Source organism: Sander vitreus, chromosome 15, assembly GCF_031162955.1.
Source record: "Sander vitreus isolate 19-12246 chromosome 15, sanVit1, whole genome shotgun sequence".
In the NCBI taxonomy this organism is placed as follows: Eukaryota; Metazoa; Chordata; class Actinopteri; order Perciformes; family Percidae; genus Sander; species Sander vitreus.
The window spans coordinates 19742028-19758836 of record NC_135869.1 but is presented as its reverse complement, the minus strand read 5'-3'; the positions used below and the strand labels follow the sequence as shown (position 1 = coordinate 19758836).

At 42.4% G+C, this 16809-nt stretch overlaps 1 protein-coding gene across 1 annotated transcript; it reads right to left on the bottom strand.

The window, feature by feature from the left end:
* Nucleotides 1-114: 114 nt before the first annotated feature.
* cbx4 (chromobox homolog 4 (Pc class homolog, Drosophila)) lies at nucleotides 115-15788 on the bottom strand. The gene is made up of 11 exons (XM_078269465.1): nucleotides 15454-15788; nucleotides 15313-15356; nucleotides 14557-14622; nucleotides 12359-12425; nucleotides 9872-11271; nucleotides 2837-2996; nucleotides 2671-2742; nucleotides 2498-2541; nucleotides 2028-2093; nucleotides 1565-1631; nucleotides 115-1112 (listed from the first exon to the last, which is right to left on the bottom strand). Exons 1-11 carry the CDS (start codon nucleotides 15520-15522, stop codon nucleotides 273-275), a joined length of 2895 nt encoding a protein of 964 aa, XP_078125591.1. The 5' UTR covers nucleotides 15523-15788; the 3' UTR covers nucleotides 115-272.
* Between the last annotated feature and the right edge of the window lie 1021 nt (nucleotides 15789-16809).

The window sequence follows — 16809 nt, the reverse complement described above, 5'->3', positions numbered from 1 at the left end:
TTAGCCTCTATGATAAGGTTGTTTATGATGACATGTTTGAACAGTTTCTAAAAGAAACAAGACAAAAACAGATGACGAGATAATATTGAGTGTAAAAAACAAAAACTCACCATGTCACTTTCATTTTTTTTATTTTCAGCATATTAAATATCTGTATGCACACGTTTGGAAGTATAGAAAAAAATATAGTATTATAGTAGGCTTGTTAGTTAGCTTCTTAAACAATTATTTACGCATATTATAGCCTCTTCTGACCTATATCTGAAGCATTCTCATCTTTTCTCTCTGAAAAAGCCTTTCTCCGTTCTGCTCTCTCTCACGGTTACTGTCAAGAAGTTCATGGTGACATCTGTCACGGTCACAGTGTCCAGGTTGGTGTAACTGGGGGTCCAGGACGAGGCTGGTCGCGTGGACTGATCATGGATGGACTCGGACTGTGTGGAGCTGACAGCCGGTTGTTCCCGGGGCACACAGCACTCTTTCACCTGATGTCTGCGGTGTTCTGCAGAGCTGCTGGGCCGAGGAATAGACATCCTGCTCAAACATTTAGTCCTGTCTCCCCCCTGATCACTTTTCAGCACATCTGGACTGAATGCGCAGCTGTAAGACAACCCTGCGTGTCTCTGCTCGCTGCCGTGTTTGGGTGTTATCGTGGTCTTCTCCTGAAACCTCCTAGTCAGCTGGATGAGGCTGTGATCTGACGTCTCTCCGTGATGAAACAAGCGTCGGGACATGTTGGACAAACCGTGTGACACCGGCTCCTCCAGTGACCTGCTCCGTTTGGTGTCCGGCTCTGCTGAGCTGCCTTCATTATCTTTCTGATAATGTAACTGCAGCTTGGGTTTGCGCCCTCTCTTTTTGGGGAACCGGACGGCTTCTTGGACTGTCAGAGAAGCTGTTGGAGTCGGTCTGGGCCTCCTCTCTGGCTCTGGTGGTCGGACGTGGACACTTTCCCCTCTGTTGACCGCGCTCGGTGGGAAGATTGTGGGAACCACGGTGCGTAAACCCTCCCGGGCCCTCGGTGTTATGACAGGCTCCGGGATGGGATAGGAAACCTGGATCCCCCTCGGAGCCTCTCTTCTAAATTCATACGCCTTTTCTTTGGCTTTGGCCTGAGGACAGAGCAAATAACGTGTATGAGAGAAGGCTTTCCGGAGATGAGAATTTGAAGTCTCCTGAGGAAATGTAAAAGGTTTAAAGTGAAGCAGCTGCAGATCTGTTTGGTTACACTGAGTGTCCAAGGCCTCGTCCTAAAACTGCTTCGCTTTTTAAGGAATGCATGTCAGCTACATAAAACGATATAATAGCCTATACACAGGATGTTTAAGCACTGTAGGCTATTCAACTTAACCTCATGAAAAGCACAGAGTGGGTGCCTAAATGAAGGCTTTTTCTTTTGGGTTGCAATTGTCATTCCACCAGTTTGTGAATCACAGTCCAACAGTTTCAGAATGAATATGGATGTAGTTGTCATATGATGGAAATGACTCATCATCTGTATCGCCTCAGAAAGGTGAGAAGATTAAATGAAAACCATGAAATGCGCATCAAAAGATGTACCCACCTTCAAGAGAAATGTCTCAGGTTTGGGACCCCTCTTTTTCGGCCCGAACAGCTCCCTTTCGCGCTCCCTAATGAATAAAAATCATTAAAAAGATTCATCACAACACATTAACAAATATATTTAATTTAGTCTATTTTTGAAACGGAAAATCTAATTTTCCAAGTGAGGGTAAAACTCTGCCAATGCAGTGAAATGTTTAAGACAGGTTTTTTTATTAGAAATAAGTTAAATAAAAATAAATCGGAATACAGCAAATACGCTGGTTGTGATAAGAAAATTGGATCGCACATTGCAACTATCTGAACTGCAACAGAATCATCCCGGAATCACTTCCTTCCAAAACATATTTAAAGATTCAAAAGTAGACCAAATGTCTTATTTGATTGAGCATGTTTGTGGCACAGAAAACGCGATGCCGTCTTGTTTCTGAGAGAGGCCTACTGCTGCGCTGTCAAACCCTCACCTCTCCTCGAAGGCAGCGAAGAGACGTGCATCCAGAATGTTTTCCTCCGGCTCCCAAGTGCTGTACCTGTGTCCCAACAACAAGGAGGAGAGGTGTTTGTTACCGCGAATCACTTATCAACACAAACACACACACACGCGCGCGGTGTAATACTTTAATCAAAGCGAACGCGCTGCAATTCCAGACTAGCGGACAGTGACGCATGGTGAACCCAGCCATTGCTAAAGCTAGTGTGGACTTTAATGCATCCCAGCGGGCTGAAGCTCAGGCATTTACAACCTCATGACTTGTGCACAATAGCCACCAGGCATACAGTGACCTGACACTGACCTACTGCATACAGAGCATGCAGATGAAATGATTAAAAAAAAACATCCACAAGCTGAATTACGACAGAGTCTGAGGTGGTGCAGTTGTACGAGCGGCCAGGATGGAGCGCTGTCCTTCGCAGCCTCGGTTACAATACTCACTTCTGAGACCAGCCCTTCCATTTCACGAGATATTCCCAGCGACCCTGCAAAACAGATCCGTAATAGATTCAGGTTATCAGAGGATTGCCTGTAGGCTCCGCACAAACAAATGGTTGCGTAATAGGTGTGGAGACACAGCCTGTGGGTAAAAAAAAAGAAGAAGAAGCGAATACCCGTCTGATCCGCCGTTTAATGATAGACTCGGCTGCGAAGACGCTCTCACCAACAGCCGAGAGCTCCATGATTCACCATGCACCTCGCTTATTTCTGTCTCTTTTATTATTTTTTGGCTTCCCCGTGTCCTCTTCGGGTTGTTTAATTCCGCACATCCCATAATACGCAATCTGGAGAGGACGTCATCACGTCTTTTTCTGTTGCCAGGCACCGCAGTCGGTAGGACGGATCGTGGTGGAGCACATTGGCTCGGTTGTTGCTACGTGCTCCGGGTTTCTGAGTGAAGGGGCGGAGCCCCGCTGCTCTGGCTGCTGTACAGGAATGTCTGGCACAGTGGGACAATCAAAGTCAGAGCGGTCCACGGACACCCCTGAGGTCCCCGAGGGGGTACATGAAGAAGAAATTCATATTTTAATTTCACTTGTATTAAAAAAGAAATATATATATATATATTTGAAATTAAATCAATGAGAGAGGAAATTGCCCGGTTTAATCAAATGTTTCCTCCTCACACGTGTACAACACATTTACAAAACACATTTGTAAATATTAGTCAAAAGCCTACATGTAAAAGCAGGAATAATTCAATAACAACATTCAAATGAATGTCCTCATTGATATAAATGCCTACATAAAATTGTACCAAAAAAAGAACATTAACGGTCAGATATGTCCCATATATGGTAACAACTTTACAGTAACCATCAGACGCACTTTGATTTGGATAAGTTAATGATTGCTTATTTAAAATAATGTGTTTAATACAATCTGCACACAACAGTTTCGTTTACAATTTCAGCTTCTCAGGTGCTAAATAGCAACAGAAATTAGCACACAAATCACAATTTAATGCCACACGATGCGTAATTGGACTGCACATGAATATTTTACGCACGCTGTGTCTATCCGTGAAGCAGCAAACAATCGTTCACCTTCTGCGCACATAATTCAGTTTGTAGCCCACAAACAATGCGTTTATAACACAATGGATTACCAAAAAAAATAATAAAAAAAATAATGAAAGGGTCGTCGGTTTTTAATGATCCAGGGGCTATTTATTTTTGTTTAATCTATTGCACGTAAAAAGTAAAGGGACGTCAGTTGATTTAGAATCATTAGATTTTTATTAAACAAACCAAATTACATAAAATGCAAATACGGTCCAAAACGAGCTTATTAATGTCGATTTCTTCACTCAAAAAAGAAACAGAATATTCACAGCCTTTATAGTCAGCAGTTTTTATTCTAAAGGGCTACATTTCATTATTATACTTTCTGAATGAGTTTAAATCTCGTTAAGGTGTAACTGTATTTGGTAAACTGTTTGGTTGGAGTTAGTGTTAGTGAAGTTACGTTTTGGCTAAATGTATATTATTAAACCAGCTGAACTGTTTCTGGTTTATGGAAACAAAATATTGAGAGCCAACTTTATTTCTGTAATCAATGGAAGAATGTTTTGTGCATTCATAGGCAACAAAGATGTTTTATATTATTCAATCTTCTTCATTCCTTCTTGTAGAAATATGGCCATGAGGGCCTGATGTTTCTAAGATTTTGGTTATTCCTCAGTGACGGCAGTAAGATTATTACTTTGGAAACATCATTGTAATAATAATAATTATTATTATTGTTAACATTATTTTTTATTGAGTTTTTTATTTATTGGCTGTTTACTACACAAATAAAACGAAGCACTTATAATGTATTTAAACATAAAATGTTTGTATTTCTGCAGTCAGTAGCAAATTATAATGTTATTATTATTATGCTAGTATTATTATTATTATGGAGAAAAAAAGCCCAACAGCCAGCTTTTCTGGAATATATTGAACAACTAATGTGGTGATTTAAACATTCACTCGGATTAGTAATCACACAAATTAACCACAAATGCGAGTAAAGTGCGGAGCTTTAGCTTCATTTTCTGCAGGCCTCATGTGCAATTCCCTACATTCATCAGCTACATTTTTTAAATGGAAAAATAGAATAAAAATAAATAAATGAGACGTCGGCGTAACCTTGCAGTCCTTGTACCTGCCAAAGCATCCAGGTCATCATTACCCTTTCAACTGAGCTGAAAGGTCAAATAGGTTACAATTTGAAAAACTAATTCAAATGAATTAAAATGCTCTAAACACAATAGACCATGGGCACAATACTGGATTATTTTAATTTTCAGAATTTTTACTCCGTTTTTCTTTCTCTTCTCCAGTCTGTCTATTCAAAATGAATACGTGTGCAGTCAGGCTGTGAAACATGTGCAGGCCTGTGAGAGTTTATGTTCATTGAATGAATAAAGCAGGTCTAAAGTCCCCGCATCACGCATCTAACACCAAAGCCTTTTTGTTGATGTGGGCCAGAAACTTCCACTGACTGACAACAAATGATTTGGCCACTGAGGCCATATTAAAAGACGTCGCAGCTTTCACAGGCGGATGCAGATAAAAGGTGACATAATAACAGAAACCCTCACAGCTAATTGACACGAATTTACCAAAAATTCATAGTATAATTGAAAAATATTGCCTACAAATGGATTTCTCTCAATTTCTTCTTGATCAGCGCTCTTTATCATAGGCTATGTTGTGAAATCCTGACTTAATAGTTACATTAAATGACGCGCATGAAAGTAAATAGGCATGGCTTTAATTAATTGTAATTATTTGTGAGGTTAATTAGATTTTGGATCATTTACTGCAGATGTGGGAAATGAAATCGCAACATAAGCAGGGAGGCGGTCTGTCGTCTGTCCGTCTTGATTCTCTAACAAGATACTGAATGATATATTTGCTGCTATCTGTTTAAATTCTCCCCGCTGTGGAGCAGACAAAGGCGGGCGCGCCGCGGACAAAAGATGCGTTGTGGCTGCCGTCGAAATATGAACCACCATTTTGATAGTCATAGACCGACATTTCCTGTCGGTACTATAATGGCTAGAGCCTGCACGGTTTGTGTTCAGAGAGAAAGGCGTCTGGTGCGGGCAGAGAGCATGCATGCTTCACACAGACTGCTGCGCTGCTGCGGTTCTCCATATTTGGCTGTGAGTCGATGAAAAGTGAGTCTTCGGGAGCCGCAATGGCGACAGCCGTACATGAATAAACAGTGCTGGCTCTGTGAGAACATTATTGGCTCTCTGGTTTCTGGGCAACTGCTGCACACAGCTCGCTGTTCACTGTCCTACTTTACCGGGCGACATTTTCTGCTGAAGGTGCATGGCTCACACAACCACAAGCGAGAAACCTGCAGCTTTGCCATATTTCAGCGCATGCTTTGAATTAGAAAGCGTCTCTTTTCTCACACTATAACTATCTTAGGTTTTTAGGTTACAGTTATTTGTGTTTAACAGCTCTTTGTAGATACAATGAAAGATCCACTCAGGAAACCTCAATTGTTTTGTGTATTTGAAAAGAGAATACAGGTAATTCCATAATTAATGGAAGCCCCTTTTATTTTTTTTACTTTAAAATATTACCTCTTTATTTAGATCTACTGATGTTCTGTGAAACAGGCCTCCTCCAGGTCACACTGGGCTTTAAATTATCCAAACAATCCTGCTGCTAACATGATCATGTGAGGCTTCACTGTGAAACCGACACTGTGCAGGCTGCTGGTGGGTAAAATGATAAAGGGGGAATGTGAAACATCACACTTGGTCTATAAATATGTTCCCCTGCTCAACGATGTTTCAGTTTCCTGATGCATGACTGACTCACATAGTTGGTTCAAAGCCATGAAGGACATATAGAGATAGCCTTGAGAGAGAGAGAGAGAGAGAGAGAGAGAGAGAGAGAGAGAGAGAGGCTGTGTGTGTTCATGACTTTTGAAATTCCGTTCATATCAACTGATATCGACTGAGTTTCGCAACTGAGAAAATGTGCTGCCATGCGTGTCTTTGGCAGATAGTTTTAGACAGTCCCCCGTAGGCCTGTTTGGAGTAATCGATTGGATTTTCACATTTTTGCTTTAAATAGACTTCAGGAGCTCATACAGCGCAAACAACAACGGAAATGTGTTCTTTATTTGTTAATTAATAGCTTTATTTGGATGTATAAAGTGGCTACTGACAGCGATGTTTGAACTTGAAGTTAATCAGGCCTAACTCTTAATGTGCACTTCGGCTGGTCCTAATAGGCCATTTCCAACGAGAGATCCCAGAGAGGGAGAGGAGATGAAATGTCTGTTTTTATGAGTGAACATGGGCTTAGGACAAATGTACAGTTAACGTAAAGGTAATTCTTGTGAAATGGTAGCCCCATACTAACTGATAAGCCGCCCGATACAGATCCATACAGATGACAGACATGTAAAGGTTTCAGGAATGTGTCACCTTTAGTGTTTCACCCCATTTGAAAATCATTTTCTTTGACTTCATGTGGATTTTATGCACTTGTAAGCTTCTTCTGTGAGAAATAAGGGGGATCAGAGAGAAAGTTTAGTCATTTAAAAAAGAAATAGGTGGACATGATGGAAAACTGGCATCCTTCGAGCATTTCGACATTTGTGTCACATTCGAAACACAACAAACACACAAAACACACACACACACACACACACACACACACACACACACACACATTCCTGGGCCTTTCTATCACTCAAAACATTCAAGAGTTATTCTCTTTACAAGCTTCAGATTCCAGCATATAGCAACAACAATATCGGCTTATAATTTTAGATCAGGCCTTTTAATGATCCTAAGTCTAGTCAATTTTGTTGATACAGCCCAATATCACAAATCACAAATGTTTCTCAATGGTCTTTACAATTTGTACACCCACACCCTCTGTTCTTAGACCTTCACTTTGGATAAGGAAACCTAACTCTCTCCCTGGACGGACAGATGTACAAAAGATGTGTGTATATAATAACCAATATCCAAAGACAAGACTGAGAGAGGCCTACACATTTGGCAATGTCATGAAAGGCCAGCTGAGATTTGTACAAATGTGTATCAGAAGCTTTGCATATCTGTGTATTTTTAGGTCTGAACTTAGCTTTATATTTTACTGTATGATAATAATATAGGGAGAATTGGTGTCATAGTGAAACTGGCCCTTTACGAGACAACACAGCCCTTCATAACAACTTAGACCAATGATCTGGAAATGCCATGAAGCCTACTGTAGATACATTATTTTTAAATGTCATACTGACGGCCTTTTTGTGCTGGAAGAAACAGGCTTTTAAGCCAAGTAACGGCAACACACTTACCATCCATGACGCCTTTCTTTTTGATTAGACAACAGCCATTCCCTCCAGTAATGTTGTGATGTTTACATTCCTGCTTGGGGTCGAGCTACAGTAGAAAAATAATGCATGGGTAAAGTTTTAATAATACAAGTGGCCGGTGCTGTTATGCAATACAGAGGGCCTTTTGTGCAGGATCATTTGTGATTATGAAACATGATCTGTTTTTCTATTCATGGTTCACAACCAAGTTAGTGTTTCTAGTGTTTATTGTTCCATTCTTTCTCTGTATGAGCAGAAAGGCTCCATAACAACTGCAGGGCATGAACAATGATAAAAAAAAATAAAATAAAATGAAGTTTGCCAATAGTATGCTCAATATAACCAACCCAACAAATATCAGTGCAACAACATATCAGAGGTCATTTCTTTCTTTATTGTGAAACATACCATCCAGTAAGCTGTATCAACAGCATTAAGTCAACCCACTCTTGGTAGAACATACTTTATATCAATCATTTTGATTTTAAACCAAGTGCCAGGAAGAACAAACAAAACAAAGCAAAAGATCGAGGATAAAAATGAGCAAACAGACTCAAAATATCTTTTTAACTGTTCAATGGAGTCACCTGCAGCGTCTGATGCAGAGAGCATCTTTGTAACTGTTTTTGAACAACAAATTAAATGTCAATAAATATGCTTAATTTTTTTTATCATAGCATTTTAGCATTCTTACTGGTTTGGCATTAAATGAGCGTAGAAAGCAATTTAGACTCAAATGCAGGTTACATCCAACAGCTTTGACATTTGAATTTTCAGCAGCATATTCAAAACAGCTTGCACTCATTGGATCACATGTAACAGTATACAAAGGCAGCATTCATTCACACATTCAATCTGTGTAACATACTCATAACAGAAGCTTTTTCTAAAGCAAATAGAAGTCAAAGTGTTTTTCAGATCATATAATGAGCTTCAAAAGCAAAATGAGATGAACATTGCTAACCTGTGTGACATTATGGGACTCCTAATGAGACTAGCATATGTATTTTTTAAAGTTACTCCAGCCATATCTGAGGTCAACAATAATAAATCCCGACCTAATTATGGTAAGAATCGATACGTCGTCTTAACGGGAAGTCACACATAAATGACACCATTTTCTTAATGATAACAAACCTTTGAGATGTCACGTTTTCTTCCACAAATGTTTGCTAAAGGTGAAATGTGCAACATAGCAATAGATTGGGTTGCAAGGGCATATCCATTGACGGCTTTGTTGCTTCTCAATAGCAAGACAAAAACCTGACAAAAGAAGAAAAGACCAGGACATTTCTTTAAAGTTGTTGACACAGCCGAGCGCGTCCCACACTGTGTTTAGACTGTATTCAGACACGCCTGCTTTTAACATTTGCAAGTCATCATGGCTAATCATTTCTCAAACAAGCCACAAACAAAACATGTAACTAAATATCCCAATTCAGTCTGAGGGTACCTGTCTGGAGTAAAAAGTGAAATAAGACTTAAAGAGAACAGCTGTTTCTCCACTCGTAATGACACAAACCAACATATGAAAATGTTATTAAGTGCTTTCAATTTGATCTTTGATCACCATTACTCAACAACACCCTCTCTACTTTCTATCAGGACCAAAATAAGTGATATTATTCATACAAAATATGTATAAACCTTACATCTCAGGTTATAAGTTTGGTACAGATATGAAACAACAGCAAAAGTATCCCATTAAGCTCCATATGACAAATAAACAGTTTTTTTTAAAGTGGAACACATCCACCTGAATGCATTCGCTCAAATCCTCGAGGGCACTTTCTTGGCTACGACGTCACAGAGGAGTTACGGTATAAAACAGTATAAGAAACATATTGAATTTGAATGATAAATTATAAATTTCCACATATACAAAATTCTGATGTTTTTACATTATGTACATATTAACAGGGTTTCATCCAATTGGTCACTGGTAGTCCCATTTTACAAACGGTTTATTAAAAAGAAACATATTCCTTGAAGGTGACGGTGAGACTGTTTGTTGTGATGTCAGTGATTATGATATTTCCCATAAAAGGGGAGTTTTTTTCAACAGGTGCTTCTTTAGATTTCTCTGTGGATTTCTGTGTGTCTTCTGTCACAGGAGGTGTGTTTGTGACAACAAGCTCAGGCTCCGGCTGTATTTCCAGCTCCACCTGCTTCTTAGTCTTTGGGCAGCTTAGGTCCATCGGCTCCTCTTGGCTGCCAGAGTCCACAACCTCATATGTACATGTACTGCTGCGGCTTGAGCCGCTACAGTGGAGGTCCATAGGTTTGTCCTGAGGTGGCATGACTACAGTGCTAGGGACACTGAAGCTTCTGGAAGTCAGGTAGGTTTTGGAGACACTCCTGTCCTCAACATGATCTGATAGCTTTCGCTTGCGGTCGTTGGGGAAAGAAGGGATCCTGATCTGGTCGACGGATGTAGGGGTCGCGATGTTGGTGTCAACAGCCCAGGACGTCAGGGGCGAGCTAGCGGTCAACTGAAGGGGTAGATCATCTGGTAAATCCGCCTGACCGCGAGCCACTTCGGTGTTGTATTCCTCTGCTGTGCTTGGCGAAGGTTTGGAGAAATGTCTGTCCTTTGGGGAACACTTTAAAGGATGCTCTGCGGCAGGGAGGGAGCTACCGTTACAGAGCTCTTTGGGGATACCGTTCTCCGGGTGCTCCATCATTTTGGTTGTGTGTGCTGGATTGTTCTCTAGAGGTTTGGTGTTTTGGTGTTTGACTTCGCTCGATGATTCCCCGTGTTTACCCTTTGCTCCATGAACCTTGTTGCCATCCATATATTTGCTCATGACAATAACAATACGTCCATTCTTGTTTTTGTTCTTGATTATCTTCATTTTGCTGCTAATAGCGCTAGGCAAGGTTGCCTGCTTAGGATTGGGTTTAAGGGCTTGTTCACTGTTAGTGTCTTTAACAGCTGGTTTCCTCACCTCCACTGCCAACTCTTTGACTTTGCTCAAGCAGCCTGTGTCTTTGTCTCGAACCCATTTCTGCTGCAAGGCCAGCGGTAAGTTCCAGCCAGGATTTGCCGGTTTACTGGCCAGTTCCTGAACTTTGACCACCTCTTTGAGCCTGGAAGCCTGAGCATCATACATGTTCGGGTCCGGCTCATAGTGGTGGTGCTTCTTACTGTTGAGCTGGTAGATGAACTTCTTCTTGCCATTGGTTGGCTGGTCAGCGGGGACCTCCTGGCTGCTGGGCTGGTACTGATGGTGCTTCTTGCTGTTGAGCTGGTACTGTTGAGGCTGAGGACGCTGGACCGGGACGGGATCGGACTTGACGCTAACCTCTGCATCCTGAGATGATTCCTCAAAACCTGCAGGGATACAGGATCTTCTGGCAAATGAGGGTACCTTGAAGAAAGAGACAAGAGACCAAGTTGAACATTTCAACTGTTTTCATAAAAATCTTACTGTCAAGTCAAGAATATAATAGTCTGACTCCCCAATGTAGACTTTTGGTATAAAGCCTGCCATTGGCCGCCTTTTTCAGCCTGCATCCCAGAATAGATAAGCACTGCAGCTACATTTTAGGCCAATTTAGTATTGCACTTGTTGGGGGCTCAGATATCCAGATTTTTAGACCTTGAAGCTCACACGCAGGCCAAAATTCAGAGAAAATGAAAGTTTACAAGATGCTGAAGCCTATCGGAAATTGAAATAAACTATCCAATCAGGTCTCAGGTTAAAACGACAGCCCTCCCACCATCTTGTCCCCTCCCCCTCCTCCTGTACAGGCTGACCCTTCAGGCCGTCAGAGGGGCACTGCAGCGGAACGCTCAAGACGCTTTGGCTGTGACCTCAGGTCAGAGAAGTGCCACCAGACATGTCACGCTTTATCCCTGATTGCTGGCCACGTGTGACTCTGGCAGAGTGGTATGCCTCTTAAGGAGTGACACTGCATAGCAATCAGCTCAGAGTCTCTCAAAATATATAATCACATTTGGCTCAGAATAAGGTCCTGTAAAGGCCTGAGCTAAGATAGTCATAGCACGACACAAGTGCTACTTTCCGCCATTTATTTTTGTCTTTTGCAAACAGGGACATGAAAAAAATTCTCCTGATTCACTTTGTGCAAAAATACCCTACAATAACACGCTTGCTTTAAAACTTGTGTTTTGCATATAAAGCTATTTAGCATAAAGAAATAATGAACATGAGTGCACTCAAGCAACGCTTGCGTAACCTCAGGCAACAACCCGTTTCATGATGAGTGTGCAGACAAGTCCAGCTATAGAACCCCATCCTCTCTTTGCCTTTTATTCCATCTCTTTAAAAGAAATCTATTAATAACCACGATCACAATGACTGCACCTGACAGGCCCATTCCTCCTTTTTGGTTTCTCAGAGTCAAACTAACTGGAAGGCTTAAAAAAGCAGGACATTTCCACAGATACTATCATGTCTGCGATGACCTGTAGATGATGAAGAAGAAAATTACCTGGAGTAAAAGATGTTTTGGTTTTGGCCCCCGTTTGCGATATCCCATCAGCTGCTCCTGACTCTCTCTGTGAAAACAAAAGATAATTAAATTTCCTTCCACCATATTTACCTTCTATACACAACATCTCATTTGACTGACAGTGTTTCACCTTTCTGCATTAAACATCTAATTAGATCACATAGAAAATTACAGGTTTGACATTTGGAGTATTCGTTAATTCTTTTCTACCTATTCAAGGTCAAAAGAGGAATTTAGATTTGGAGGACTAATGAATGCCCACATGTGACCTGCTGCAAAGCATTATGGTCCTTATTTGCATTGCTCTCCATGGTAATCGGCAATTCCATATTCTCATTATCCCGGAGAAATTCAATTAAGGCTACAGCAGGGAAAATCTCTCCTTGTCTTTCAAACATCCTCCCTCCTCCAGCACGCCCTTCCTTCTACATTCAATCTCTAATTAGGGTCATGAGGTAGGGATGAAATTGGATAAATACAACATTGTGGAGTACTTCTGGGATACATGCTGCTGTTGAAAACATGCAAACCACCATGCCTTGTGCAACAAAACGCCTACAATCTGACTAATAACAAACATGGAACTGTTTTTATAGAGGGAGGAGTGAGGAAAACGTGTTATTGTTGTAGTGACTAGACCGAGCACTTGGGTTGTCTATGAAATATTGCTCCCTGATATAAACCTTGACTCATCATTGGCTCATAAATAACCAGTGGTGGGTGAAGGCCGGCTGCATACAGGCTTCACCAGGCATGCGTAAACCCAGCCCATTGTTGGCCTCTTGCTACAGATGTTCAAACTATCAGAGCTGCCAGAAAATTGCCACAATAAACAGGCTACATTTTAATGCTATAATGTGTGCGATTTCAAACAGCGTCCAACGGGGTGACCCCTATTCACAGAAGATTTGGCAATTACAGCCTCCCTCGTCGGATCCCCTCCCCCATCCTCTGGGAGCAGAGAGGAATCCACACACACGGCGCAGAGGCAGCCCTCCATGACCATCAGCCCAGAGCCCCACACACACACACACACACACACACACAGACACACACACATAGCCAGCCAGGCAGGCAGGCTGCGGGGGAATATGAGAGCGGTACACTGGAAACGTTGGAGAGCACTGCATGTCAATTAGCCTTTTCAGAAATGTGAATTCCTTTCCCCAGCCATCGTGTCTTTACGCCAATCCCACGAGCGACCTGGTGGCCTACAGAGAGAGTATATCTCACAGGCCTCATGGGTCCAGCAAGCATGTTGTGCACGCGCCACAGGGCTAAAATGACAGCAACATTTGTATTCATTAACATCTTAACCTCCGAGATTGACATTGATGTGTTTCTGATTATCTTACAGGCCTCTATTAAGCCTCTTGACCCAAGATTGAAAGCAGGTTGACAATTAATGCATCCAAGGTGAGATATTCTGTGTCCACAACATTATATAGCAAACTAAAGGTGGCAGTTGCATGAGATGTGTCAAAACTAGTGTTGTTGAACGATTTTCTCTTCGGTGGAAAGGGCTATACGAATTTTAGCCTGCAGAAGCAAAGCACAGCTCAGCCTGTTAGCAGATCTCAGACTAGTATGGTGATGAGGCAGCAGCTTGGCCTCCTCACATTAAACCTCAACAAACTGCTGCACTTGTGCCCTGCACCCTACATAAAAACAGTCAGGCTCTGGAGTGCAGCTGCTAATTTAGCACCTGTCCTGCTAAAGCATTCCAGTTGCAAACTAGTAAAAATACGATTATAAACAAATATATGTAGTTTGATCCATGCAGGGATTGCCTTTCCAATTTAATTGGTCCATCATGCACCTTATGGCAATAAAGGCACCTTATTCAGTTTTCTTTGTGAAATTGGGTCATGGCATGCGTTGAGCCTTCAAATTCCTGACGCAAAATCACATAATAAGATGATAATTTGTTACAATTTACATCTACATCCACGCATATTTCTGCGTGTCCGATCTTCCCATTAGTATGATTTAGGAATTCTCACTACCACATCCCCAGCCTTTTCCCCAGGAGACCGTCCTGTGGGGAGGAGGAGGAGGAGGAGGAGCAGGGGGGTTCAGTGATAGAGTTACTAAAGCGCCCCTCCTCCCATGCCCATTTATGGTCATGGCTGAACTGGAGGCTGCGCGACCTCGTCCGAAGTCCACATCTCTCTCACCTGTGTTGAAACGCGACGAGGAGACGCGGGTCAAGGATGTTTTCCTCTGGTTCCCATGTGTTGTATCTGCAGAGAGGAGAGAGCAACTGTTAGAGAGCTGTCACGTTCAAACTTCCTTTTTCGAATTTACACACGTGCAGGTCTCAACCTCTGTCCGTCACCCACAAATACACATTCCCACATCTTCACTGTGCAGTCAGTGTAGAGTGGACAGGTAAGGCAGGCCGCCAGTTTAACATCAGATTTGTTTTGTGTGCAACAACTGTGGCTATCAGTCACATTCCCGCTAAAGCAAATCCACCATGAGGACGCATGCATCTGCAGAGCCAAAATGTCAAACACAAATAAGTATGTGCTCTCCAAAGGGTCCTCCAGCACCAGCATACAGTCGGCCATTTTAGCACCACTGTCTCGTAAATTCGCTGGCGGAGCAGAAATAATTAAAACGGGATTACATGGCTGTGCCTACCCCCTTCCCTCGCATAAATTAGTGAAGGCATCCGCGGATACACTGAAACACATACCGACCGCGCTCTCCCAGCTTTCTCTTTCTCTCACACTCACACTGACACACACACACACACACACACACACACACACACACACACACACACACACACAACAACAACACACTGGCGCGCACGCCCTTGATGAATGGCATTTTTAAGTAACAACACTTGATTTAGTTGCAAAATAAAATAAAAAAATGTCATTGCACATGTTAATTATTGGAGAAAATGTTGCATTAAGACTTACTTGGGAGACCAGCCTCGCCACTTGACCAGGTACTCGATCTTGCCCTGTGATGGTGGAGAAGGAACATTTGGTGAGGCTCATGTCAAACGCAATATTTCAACGTCCTGAGCGCCTATGCAAACATGCTCCCTCTCACGTTACCTTGCGGATGCGCTTCTTTTCGATGCCCTCCACCGCAAAGACGTGCTCTCCGGCGGCAGGGAGCTCCATTCTCGCCTGAATCCGATCGCAGGGGACGGGGGGTAGGTAATGTTGGCTACGCACCGTCGATGTGCCTTCCGCTCGGTACGTGCAGTGCGCGCTTGGTAGTTTTCCAGTTGTATCCAAACTGTATTCCCTCCACCTCTCCTCTCTCTCTCTCTCTCTCTCTCTCTCTCTCTCTCTCTCTCTCTCTCTCTCTCTCTCTCCCTCCCTCCCTCCTTTGCACACTCCACAGTCCTGTCTATGAGCATACAGATATTCACAGTGCGGCTGCGAGCAGCTCTTTTCGTGCAATAGCTTCAGCTCGGTGCATGACGTCAGGAAGGGGGGGGTGGAGACCTTGCACAGAGGTTGGGGTTTGTCCCATGCGTACTTGACTGCGGGGGGGGATATCTGGAAATCCAAATCAATCACTACGTTACTGTTACAGCACAAAATCCATTGGTGCAGTTGTATTTTTTCTTTCGATAGCAAGGTCGTGGGAATCCCTCCTCCAACAGCGGATGTAGCCTATTCACATGAGAAAATACTTTAAGTTGAGAGTAAGAGTTTTATTCAAGTACATATCATGTGTGGATGTATATATGCATTTACAATAGATATGCCTACATATACTTCTATTACAATTCACATAACTGTTCTTTTATAACTGCATCAGACATTTTTTATGCAGCAACACTGCACCTGAGGGAGCTGAAATTGCCAGTTTTGTCAACCATCTCCATTTGGCTACCTGCACCAGTAAAAGCAGTTTGATCATGACAGTTGTATAATAATAGGCTAACACATATAGTCCTCTGTAGGTGACAGCACTGTGTCACTCAAAGCTTGTTTATCACTCGAATTGAGGCACTGATGTTCAACAATGAAGTCCCCCTTTTTATTTCCGATCCCCTTAAAGCAGCACAGATGTGCAGACGGAGGCTTCGATCTCCCTGCAATTATAGGTCACACACACTCTGATCGTCAAACCAGTGCCATGTCCTTTGGGCTCAACTACCATTAATTTGACACACAGCAGAGGGTTGCTGTGCAGCCTTCAGCCTACCTGTGGCAATTTTCTAATGGTGCCAGAACGCTCAGCTTGTTTCCCCTAAAATCAGCATGACAGCCTGTTCTTGGTTGTAGGCTACTTTTGGTTGTCTATCTGCATCTTGACAATTTAAATCCAGAAGCATAAACCACATCACCAGTGGGTATGTACTTTGTGCTGTAAATGTCATCCGCAGTAAGTCACTGGATTTATGGGAACTTAATTGAAAACATGAGAGAAAACGAGCGTCCGTGCATTAAACG

Excerpts from the sequence above, each read along its gene's own strand:
- cbx4 (XM_078269465.1), bottom strand. The coding sequence starts at position 15,522 with ATGGAGCTCCCTGCCGCCGGAGAGCACGTCTTTGCGGTGGAGGGCATC. Across the intron at positions 15,357-15,453 it reads AAAAGAAGCGCATCCGCAAG|GGCAAGATCGAGTACCTGGT; the intron begins GTAACGTGAGAG and ends CCACCATCACAG. Across the intron at positions 14,623-15,312 it reads TGGCGAGGCTGGTCTCCCAA|ATACAACACATGGGAACCAG; the intron begins GTAAGTCTTAAT and ends TCCTCTCTGCAG.